Below are 11851 nucleotides of genomic sequence, written 5' to 3' on the forward strand. Positions count from 1 at the left end.
GGAACTACCCGTCGACTACAATCTGAAACACCAATAGTGCGGAAAAATGTCCCACTGGACCAAAAAAAGCCCACTTGTCCGATTGTCCAATACCCAGTAAACAAACGCCCATCCCTCCGAACATAAACACTCGCCCTGCAAAAAAAGAAGCACATGACTAATTATATTATAATTAGTCATGTGCTTCTTGACGTCATATAATGTAGAATGACAGCAATCAGTTGGAACAAAGGATTTCATTGGTTAAACATATTTCTGCAGGCAAAAATTGTCTGAAATGAAAGTTTGCTATTTTCCACCCTCAAGAATGTTGTGAAACCATTCATCAGAACCCACAGAATCAGTTCAGTATACATTTCTATTTCGGGAGGAAAGTCCACACTTAGATGAGGTGAATCAATAAAAGAGCACCAGATGAAAGAAGGAATAAAAAGCGTTCAAAAAGTAGCGATAAAGGATGAGTGGTAGAGAAAAAGGGGTTGATATCAGAGAAAGAAAGATTGGGTGAAAGAGAACAAAAGAGGGTAACAAGAAGAAGCAGGAAAAATATACTTGTTTGGAAAAGGGAATGTATCAAAATGTGGGGTAAGATAAAGACAGAGATAAAGGAGAAATAATGTCATGGGGAGAGTAGGAAAAATGGAGTCAGAATGGAGATGGAGATTATCACAAAGACAGAACAAAAACAAGATGCAGGAATTAAAGTCATGGCAAACAGAACAAAAAGAAACAAAAATTACAGTGTCTGAGGGGCTGAGAGGGATACAAGACCAAAAACTGACACAAAAAAAAGGAAGAAAACAGACTGTCAGAAACAGAGAATGAGAGAACAGATTTTTCTTGTTCCAAATGCTTTCTTTTGCGTCCGTCAGCGGTTAGTTCAGGGGAAAACTGTCCCGCCAAGCCAAACTCGTTTAGCGTCGGATCTGAGGCTGGAGAGGACAGAATCAGAGCGGATCACAGAGGATTACAGCACTGCACAAACACTGAGGTGATTGTCTTTGTGTCTTCCCCCCTGGATTCTCCTATTCTCCTCCTTTTCCCACCCCTCCTTCTTCTTGTCTTCCTCATTTCCATCAGGAGACCAGGAGACATGAGAACTGACATCAACAGCTTTCATAGTAGACATTGAAAAACACAACTTGTGTACACTGCAATTACTGTTTGTTCTGGAAGATACCACAGAAAAATTGCGACGAACGTGAATGAGAAGGACAAAGTATAGGATTTTAAACGCTTCAAGCAATCCGCTACCACAACCGGTTCTTATTCCCTCATCAAATACCAACGCTTGGTCAGTGCCTCTCCTCCTCTGATACAGACACACCGAGGCACTTTTAGCCTCTGTATGATTCACACCGGGACTTCAACTAACTCCAATGTAAACCCATCTGCATCATTATTAGATGGTCAGAACAACAGACATAGTATAAAAAGGGAAAAAGGCCGCTGAAGGGGGAGGTTGGGGTGGATTGTAGGACAACGCTGTTCGTGTTAAACCAAGTCAACATTGACTTATTTAACCTAACTTCTGTTACGTGACTTAACTAATGCTGCGTATATAAGTTACGTAACAAGCGTACTCATTTTATCTAACAAATGTACTTATTTTGACCCAAACTACAATCTTTTCTCACAATCTGGCTCGTGTACAGATTCTAGATCCGACATGGTTTTGGGGGTCCAGATCTCAGCCAATGAGGGCTGATGTTCAGCAGCTCCAGTTCGCGGCTCTCTGACCAGCTTTGGGTTAGTGGTGCACCCAGAATTACAGCAATGCACATGAGTGTACTGTACTGTATACTTACTGCACATATAATGAACATATTCTGGATGCCTTGTGTACCATATTATGCACATATCCCCAAAGGTCAGCCTGATTTATTTAACTCTAGGACTCTAGGATCTCCACTAATGTTGCAAAATAAAGCTTTGTGGGTTTAAAGAAAGACCACCGTTGGTGAAGGGTTACAGGAAGGAGCCCTGACTGTAAACATGAGGTCATTTGGCACTTAAATGATGCAGAGGAAGATAATCACCCACGTTCAGGCCTTCAGTCAAACAAGACTACTACTCTTATTCATCCAATCAAACTGTTTAGAGAGTCTTTTCATCATAATTTGTCAATCTTAAGAAAACGTATAATTGCCATAACCTAAACCAAACCAAATTTGTTTTACTTTCCCTAAAATAATGTTTTTGACATTAAGAGGCTTTTTGATTTTGACATAGACATGTTATTAATGCATGATGAATAATCCTTTATTTCATTACCACATTTTCCCTCACTGCGACATATACTGTAATGTGTGCCACTAATCTGTACATTACTAAACTAACTCAATGAATGACCAACATGTATTAGTTTGCATTAGATAAAAGTGAATGAGATGTTGCTGTTCTCTTGGCCAGCTCTCAAATGTTAAGAAGAAACTCTTTTTGGATAAAAAACATCACAAAATGTGGATTTGTTTTGTTGATTCAGCCAAAATAGTGACAAGTCAGTTTACATTAAGCAAGTACAGTTTGTTTTGTAACATTATTTTATCAAACAGAACTTAAAGACACAAACAAAACCCTTTTTTACAGAAAATTTAAAAAGCATCCCTGTCAGACAGATTTAGAAGCATCACAGTCACTGGGAAAGTCCTGGTTTTAATTTGTCTTTATACGAGTGCTGAGAAAATGTCCTTTGTTTTAATCCCAAAATCTTGGGTGTTTCTTTTTGTTTTTTTCTCCAGATAATTATTACCAAAAGCCCCAGAGTTATTGTACTCTAAAAAAACGCTTGTCTCTCTGATGTTCTTTGTGTGTCACAGTAAATTAAAATGGAAACAAGACTCTGTTGGTGTCAACAGAAAAGAATGTCAAATGCAGATGTAGAAGTATTTGTTAAATATTTTGTTTGAACTGCTGCTTCTCTGCGGCTCCATCCTCTAGGGAAAATGTTAGGAAAAATCTACGATTGCTCTGTTTTCAACCAATGGTGGCCACAAGGAACGGTGTGGTAAATATAACTGGTTTCACTGTACAAGATAGATGATTTTATTCTACTGTTTCACGTACAAAAAAGTATTGTCTGTTGGACTAATGCAGAACAGATGCAGGATAAATCCTTGAAGAGAGACTTCTGTTCTTTGCTCCCACTGTATGCACACATTTTACAGGATAGATGCGACATAAACACCTACAGAGAAACCTCTACAGTGGCTACACATTTTTTTTATTTTCTCAACAGAAACAAAACCACAAATTCTCATTTTCATTTCCAGTCATAAGGTAAATAACATTGGTGTGGGAGGGAGCATTTCTGCTTTGCTGGTGTCACTGGTAGAGCAAAGTGTAACATGTAACCCATTAGAGAACCATATAGATCCTCAAGAGATCTTAACAATTCAAGATTTCATTTTAAAGGCAGGTTTACACACACACACACACACACACACACACACACACACACACACACAATAAACAACATTTTGGATGGCAAGTGGAAACTCACTGCTCCAATGCTTGTAAAATTAAAATTATTTTTAAATTAATAGTTCAACATTTTCTTGCCGAGAGTGTGAATATCATTACCACTGCCATCTCTGTGGCATAAGTAGGGCGTTGTAACTGAGAGCCTTGTTTAGCCCAAAGACAGCCAGCCTGGATGAGTCAAAATGTTTAATTAACACATTTAATGTTAATTAGAACACAAACTGGACGAAACAACCTACAAATTGTGGTTCTACTGGGAGTAACATGGTGTAACTATTTGTGCACAGATTAAACAAATAACATACAAAATGTTAATTAGTACTTATTAGAGATCCTGTTGGGAAATCTTCTTGATTTTGAAGAAAAGAAAGATGATTCCTGTCTTTATGCTAAGCTATGCTAATTGCCCCCTGGCTCCAGTGGTATCGATCGTCTCTTCTAACTCTTAGCAAGCAAATCATTTCCTAAAATGTCGAGCTATTCCTTTAAGAAATGAAATGCATAAAACAAAATCTACAAAACAACAAAACAAACACTGTCCTTTCTGTACAAAACATCTTCAAAATGATGGACATTTGATTTTTAATAAGTAGTGTTGCTTCTATACAGCTATTACATTAAACCCAGTGCAAAGAGAACATTTCATAGTCTCACATATTTCTCCTTCACATACTGCCAATAGACAGTATCTGTATGATATATATACACACACATTAAAAGGCTACATCAGAACAAGGTTTCCAAAAATCATAAGACTCAACACATGAACCATTATCCTTGAATGTTTAAATGAAATTAAGAATGGGAAAATGTGTAATTACAGTGGTTTACCAGCTTATCATTATTTATGTTTCTTTATGAAGCTACAAATATCCAGACCATATATGATGGATTTTAAAGTATAACGTGTAGCTGTTCTCATATACCAAATAAGACATTTCCAATGGCACTTTATAGAACCCAATCTTCTGTTATTTGTAGGACTAAATTACTCTTTTTAATCTTAAACGAAGACATTTTTGTTGAAACAAGTGATATGCTTGTTATACCACAGAGGCTTTCTGGTTGAAAAGAATGACCTTTGAATCATCAACATATCTGGGTTTGCCAGAAAGAAAAGCAACTTAAAACGTCCAGATTTTGGCATGGAGTTTGACATGAGGCCCTGTCAAAGAATGAGACAGAGAAGGAACGGCATGCATCACGGTCAGAAAAAAAAGGGATCCGGCTTGTAAAACATCCTGATCGTTTGTGGGAGACATCAGTGGTCTACTCTGGGTCTGTGGCCAAGGCTTTCCCGACAACACAGAGATGTGTGTAGGCTGGACCAAGCCTCACCCAGCCAGTCGTTTTCCCTAGTCTATCTACAGAGTTTCTCCTTCATTGTCCTTCATTTAACAAACACAACAATTGACCTGAACATTATGAAGTTCAGTGGAGATGAGTATTTGTCTGATCCTGAGATGAAATGTCAAAAATGAGGTGAGATGACATTGTAATTCTGTTTTGTTGTAGTTGTGGAGTTTTTTTGATGACCAGATTACACGCAGTGCAATTAAAGAAATTATTTTACTTGTATAATCTTCCTGTAAGTACTGTTTGTCACCAGAAAGGGTTCTAGCTCAAAAATGCACTAGCTCAGCATACTTTTTTTAGTAGCTGATTTGCCAATTGCTCAGCAAAAGCACAAATCCTTCTGCTGGAGCTTCTGCCTTAAAGGTGCCATGAGCTACTAATTTGTTCACTTCCCACAAATCCTGCAAACAATTTTATGGATCATAAATTACCCATGCTAGCAAGTCTAATCTAGCCACAGTAGCCTGTAGCTATCACGGAAAGCTGCTTAGCTAGGCATCCAACTGTTCAAGATCATGTTCAGGAATGCATTTATTTAAAACAAAGCATTTTGTTTAATTTCTTCTTTTTTTCCAGTTAGCAAATTGTTAACTTTTTTCGCTCTTCCCAGCTCTGGCTCCAGTAAGAGTTGATATGATAAAATTACCAACCTTTCTTTTCCACATTTAGAAAATCTTTTAACATTTACAGTTGGAATCTATGAGTGATAAGCAAGGCTTGGCAATGATTAAGAATATGAGCCAAAACTATTCTTTCCCAACTACTTCCTCCCGATTGTGTAACAATGGTTCAAATGAACCAAACCAAAGTGTGCATTATGCAAGGAGGTACATATAAAGGATGAGATGGAGTATTTATCCAGTGATACAGGCACTGTAATAGACAGCGCTGCTGGCATCAGAAAGAGCAGATATAAGAGGGCTGCTCCCTTCCTCACATCCACCAGCACCACTCAAAATGCTACTGACATCCCTGTTAATTAAACTGCTGTTCATGCTACTACCTACATCACTGCTACTGCGCCCACTCAGGACTTTGGACCCACCACCACAGCCCTCGCCACGTCCGTAGGCCCCCTCGCGATTCCTTCCGACATTTACATACTGGTCAAATTCATGCCTGTCCACCTCTGACCAAAACTCAGCAGAAGAAGACCCCAAATGGCAGGAGGACTCGAGATTTGAAGACTCTAAGTGCAAAGGAGGAGGGAAGGTTGATGTGGGGATGGAAGAGGATGGGCAGGAAGAAGGAGAAGTTTCAGGAGGAGGTGAAAGCTGCCCCAGGTGAGAAGGCATGTAATATGCTGCATTTGGAGCGCTGTTCCCATACATTTGGCCGAAGTAGCTGACAGGAGCAGTGGGTTGATGTGGCATTTGGTGGGATTTAACCAGCTCAGGGAGGATGATGGAGGGCTGGGAGTAGGGGATAGTGGAGGAGGAGTCGGATAGAGGTGGTGGGCACTTTACAGGACTTCTTAAGTCAATGTGGTGACTAGAGGTGTGATTTAACCTAGAGCTCATGCTCAAGCTCATATTTGACTCAACAGAACTCATTCTAGAATCAACTCTGGAATCTCTACTTGGACTCAAACAGGTGTTTAAACTGCCGCTAACACTCATTCCTGAACACTGACTGTGTGTTGCTGCACCATTTATGGCATTGTGGTGACTGTGGTTGTTGTAATTGTGGCTGTAATGTTGGTTATGATGGTGGAGGTGCTGGTGGTAACCACTCCAGCCTCCCATCCCTGCCTCCTCTTGCATATGTTGGGGGAAAAACACAGAATCCCCAGCTCCGTCTTCCAGAACATCCAGAGGGGACATCTCTGGAGTGGGCAGGCCATAGCTCTCCAGCTCTGAGTGTCCTGGGGCCTGGAAGTCCCTGAAGTGCCCAAGACTATGCAGCAGGTGGTGGGAGTGATGATGATGTCCATAAGCAGAACCTCCAGAGAGACTTTCTGCACCCAAGGAGCTGATACCAGGTCCTAATCCTAGTCCTGGTGCCCCTCCCTGGGCTAAACTATGCAGCAGAAGCCCCGGTTCAACCCGCTTGAGTTTTTTAGTGGTCTTTTTACGGCGAGGCCTGTACTTGTAGTTCGGATGATCCTGGAGGTGCTGGACACGGAGACGCTCTGCCTCCTCCACAAATGGTCGCTTGTCTGTTGCACTGAGGGCCTTCCATGACTGACCTGAAAGGTACGGAAAGAAACACAAATAATAACCACTATTTTCATCATCTTAGCACCTTGAGCAGAGAAAGACGTTTCTCAAGAAAATAACTTCTAATCTAAATCAAAGTCGTCATCAACATCATCTTCATCAGCAGATCTGTCGCTAGGCATAAGCGGTATTGGCGAATGCTAGTGGCGTCATCCATCCAAGGGGGCGCCCCAAATGAGATGAGAACTTTTACTATTTTCAAATTAAATTTAATACCATTATTTTGAAATATTACCAGAAAAACGATATAACTACACCTCAGGACTTTGGGAATAATTCTATTGCAATGTAGTTAACCTTGGAGCAGAGTGCTATACTAGCTTACTAAGAAAAAGTTGGAAAGACTATTCAGGTGTTTAAGGAATAACCTAGAACCTAATTTTGAGAAATGCAGTTTTTCTTTTAATAAGCGCGCTGCACAAACCATTAAGAACCTTAAAGACAGCGTTAAGCAGTTTCTGTGTGAGCGAATAAATGCAATGATTGGCGCTGGAATTGGCTGCCATGCAAGAGGTATCAGTTAAAGTCTTGCCTATAGGGCACCAAATTGGTCGGGGCCGGCTCTGTTAATCAGACGGCAGATTCTAGGGCTGCGAGTAAAGATTATTTTATTATTGATTATTTTCTCAACTGTTAGGCGTACGAAATATCATGTGAGAGTGAAAAATGTTCATCACTATTTTCAAAAGAAGATGCTAACATATTTAAACTGCTTGTTGTCTCCAACAAATTGCCCAAAACCCAGAGGCGTTTAGTTCACTATCATAGAAGCCAAACCCTCAGCAAATATTCATATTTGAGGAAGTGGAAACAGTGAAATGCCAACATTTTTGCGTTGAAATAACTTGGAAGTGATTTTCAAAATCCATCGGGCAGTTAGTGTTGTTGGCATTCACATTATTTTCTGTTAAAATTAACCCTAAATGTAGTTGTAACACATGTTGTTCCAGGATGCCAGAGCGTCCTGTGTGTTCGGTCTGATTTAAATCAAACAGCAGTGATGAAAACTTAAACAAATCCCTCACAATGACAGCAGCATTTGCAACATTACAGTCTATATTATGTTCTAAACAGCCTAAGTTTGCCATCTGGTTGTAAAGTTTCGTAGACACCTCATCTGGCGTGTATCGGAACCATCTATCTGATGTACTTATAGCTTAAGACATTACATTGTCGTATCTTTGTAGACACCAGCAGCCGAGAGGTTTGAGACTCATGCCTCCTTTGAGACACTTTCTGCTTTGAATCTCAGAGGCTCTAAAAATCTCAAGCTGCTGATGAGCTCAGCGGAAATGTGAATATAAGACATTGTATGAATTTGAGGGAGGGTAATATGAAAAAAGAGCATGTTACTAATTATAGTGAGAGAGAAGCAAGTCGGTAAAAAGTGCCACATGCAATCTTCGTAATTTGTTCTGCTATTCCTGACATCAGCATGAAGAATTTTAGTATAATGTTTAAAATATTCAATGGCATAAACACCTTTTAAATTGGAAATTGAAAACGATTCAGTCGATTTTCTCACTTTGTACACAAATGAAAATGCATTAAAATAAGTTACTTATTGCAAAAGTCAAGGCGACATCAATAATGCACTGTAAGCCCCGACCCCTATCTCCACTGCCTTAATATATTCTCAATTATACTACCTGGAAGAATTTCTTTCTGGTGGAGTATTTGTTGATGTGTGTTATTTATTTATTTAAACCCTGCACAGTTAAAATGTGGTGAAAAAAGTTTGTAGTTTCCTTAGTGGAGAACATTACGAGCACATGGTGGACAGCGGTGAACAGATTTATCCTGGAGGAGTGGTTTGAGTTTTACTCTCTAATGTGAAGATCTCGTTAAACATATGAAACTGTACATTTGCTATCATATATACTGTACATACTAATTTGTATATTTTAGAACCAAATCTGTATCACTATTAAGTCATATTTAAACGATGGCTAATTTGTCAAAAGAAGAATGCAATATTAATTTTGTCTAATCATATAAATGTAAATATTTGTGAATGAGACATTTTGACCGTGAATCTTAAATTGGTACGATTAGCCCTATTGAGATCACAATGACTCAGAGGGGTGGGGTTTTTCCCACTGAGCTATACATACTGGGAAAAGACGAACTGCTCAAATATTGACTTGCAATTACATACCTGAAAGTCAAAACTTTAGTTTTATACGTTAGTTTAGGCATCTAAACTGGTCAGGGCCCAATTTCCCAAAACCACCTTAAGACTGCGATCATAGAATGGGGCAAAGATCATCTTAGCCTTGAGATGCTTTTGGGAAACTGCGTCCTGATGTGGTCAATTTCACACCGCAACAAAGGTTAAATAAATGCCAAGAAATGAATTCATCATAGTCTGGTGATTCTCAGAATTCTCTCTATTGAACGTTTTAAAAGCTGCCAGTCCTAACTAGATTATACCAGTCTGGTTTCACTAGAAAGTTTTGATGACCTACATACAGGTTCGGTTACAGTTTTATTTTGCCGTGATTGGGGTTTTTGTTCCCTGTCTTACCTAGCATCTTGCTGAGCACAGCGTTGTGCAGGTCAGGGTTCTGCACGGCCAGTCGTTTCCTCTCATCTTTGGCCCAGACCATGAAGGCGTTCATAGGCCTGCGGATCCTCTGCTCTCCCCCCACAGCCTTCCCATCAGCTGCGTCTAGAGAAACACCTCCTGCCTGGATCAGGTCCGGACTCTGTCCCCCTGAACTTGGTGTCAGAGAAAGCCTCGGTTCTGTTCTCCTCATGTTCCCGCTTCTAAGGTCATCGGGAGAACTGCAGTCCCCGGAGATGTTCTGCTCAAAGCCCAGTTCAGAATCAGAAGCAGGGCTCGGGGTCCCCGACGCCCAGTGGCCCCCAAGAGACATCCGGCTGGCATGCAAAAGAGTCTCTCTAGACAAGCTGGACTCGGCTAAATTCATTCCAGAACAGGGCTCGGGTTCAACTTTTACTCCAAGTGGAAGTCAGCAAACGTCTGTCTCAGTTTTTTGGGTAGCAAAGTTCTGGAAAAAAAATGTTGCTCAAAATGTTTCAGATGACACAGAGAAAGATCAAGAGAGGAATTTGATTGATTTGGAGCACAAATCCCAAAGCAAAGCATCGAGATCTGAGAGGAGTCGGGATACGAGAACGAAAGAGAAAACAAACACGTTGTGGTGCAGGATATTCCCCCTGGAAATGATCCACAATGATTCTGCCTCTCTTTTCTTCACTCTTTTTCGTTCCCCTCAAAGGACAACAGTTCTTGTTTGGAGTGTGTGGTGCAGTGGTTTGTCCAAAGCTTGATTCTCCTCCGTCACATGGGCCGTCCGACTCACTGTCTCTCTGTCTGTCTGCAATGTTTGAAAGTTTTGAAACTTGTGGCCAGATTTAACCGACCCATGCTGAATATATATACCCCGCCCTGACCAATCACATAAATATATAGCCGGGGGACTTAACCAATGAGACGCCAGGCGGGCACAAGAGGAAGAGACCAGTGTGTGTGGGAGAGCAAAGAAGGGAGGGGGGCAGGTCCAAGCCTTGACTCCCCCTCTTTCCTCCTCCACCACCCTTTTCTCCCCCCTGAAGCTTCACACACACACACACACACACACACACACACGCACACACACACCCTGTCCGCCTGTACAGGGAGATGTAATCATAGAGGTTCCATTGTTTCTGCCCAACTGAGAATGAAGCTTCTCACACACTTATTCAAGGCCCACATGCATGCAAACTATAGCACACACATGCATACACGTAGCACACACAATGACACAGATACACACATGCGTGAAACAAGCGCACACATCTAAATGAGACCAAGACAACACATTTATAATTAAATTTGTACACAAATGAGAGACAAAACATGAAAACGCACACAGATAGTATGCATTTTGTGTGTGTGTGTGTGTGTGTGTGTGTGTGTGTGTGTGTGTGTGTGTGTGTGTGTGTGTGTGTGTGTGTGTGTGTGTGTGTGTGTGTATACTTGAGGGCAAAGCAGCGGTAACACAGTCAACCACAGTTCCAACCAAAGCGATTTGTGGCTGAGTTTAACAACAACTAACTGAGAGAGAGAGACGGAGAAAAGAAGAAGAAGAAGAAGAAGAAGAAGAAGAAGAAGGGGCAGTCAGGGGGGCTGGGTCGGGGATTGTGTGGTGAAGCTGATGGTGTTTCGGGCATATTGGGCTGCAACAGTTAAGGTTCCAGATTTGATTGATGCAGCAGCAGCAGCCAGTTGCTCACATGAAATACTGAACTGCGCTGTGACTTAAAACATGAAATATAGGCATGTTGCATGTAGTGATGAAACAATTGGTTTATTAATCAATAATTCAAACACCAAAAACAATTGATATTGATATTAGATTCAAAATTTGAAGGATTAATTAACTTTATCCTGTTTCAGTTATCGCTTTTCTTTGTTTTGTATTACTGTGAATGGAATACTTTTGACTTTTGGACTGTTGGTCGGACATAACAAGCGCAAAGAAAGAGGTTGGTGTAGTTAACACCATCAGATAACACCACTGTACTGCTGTTCTGCATCATGCTAGTTACGTATCATAACTTCAGAGTCTATGAATATAGATGTAGCCCTCAATAGCATCAGCTGTGTCAGGGTGAAGCATATAGCAATAAGAAATGAAGGTTTGCCATTGCTTATTAAAAAGTCAATGTACCACACATGCATTAACATGAACCAGCTCAGTCTCACTTCCAAGGCGTCAAATACTGACATTTTGTCACAGTCTTTGGCATCTGATACCGAAGCACCATGAACCCTGAGCATC

General features: G+C 40.6%; 1 protein-coding gene across 1 annotated transcript; it reads right to left on the reverse strand.

Annotated features, from left to right (window-relative positions):
• Positions 1-2302: 2302 nt before the first annotated feature.
• Positions 2303-10408, reverse strand: sox18 (SRY-box transcription factor 18). Its single transcript, XM_068733481.1, has 2 exons — positions 9586-10408; positions 2303-7027 (listed from the first exon to the last, which is right to left on the reverse strand). The coding sequence occupies exons 1-2, from the start codon at positions 9989-9991 to the stop codon at positions 5694-5696; spliced, it is 1740 nt and encodes a 579-aa protein (XP_068589582.1). The 5' UTR covers positions 9992-10408; the 3' UTR covers positions 2303-5693.
• Positions 10409-11851: the final 1443 nt, after the last annotated feature.

The sequence above is a fragment of the Cebidichthys violaceus genome, unplaced genomic scaffold, assembly GCF_023349555.1.
Source record: "Cebidichthys violaceus isolate CVI_PGR_0920_01 unplaced genomic scaffold, fCebVio1.0.p SCAF_6, whole genome shotgun sequence".
Lineage (NCBI taxonomy): Eukaryota > Metazoa > Chordata > Actinopteri > Perciformes > Stichaeidae > Cebidichthys > Cebidichthys violaceus.

Excerpts from the sequence above, each read along its gene's own strand:
- sox18 (XM_068733481.1), bottom strand. The coding sequence starts at position 9,991 with ATGAATTTAGCCGAGTCCAGCTTGTCTAGAGAGACTCTTTTGCATGCC. Across the intron at positions 7,028-9,585 it reads TGTGCTCAGCAAGATGCTAG|GTCAGTCATGGAAGGCCCTC; the intron begins GTAAGACAGGGA and ends CGTACCTTTCAG.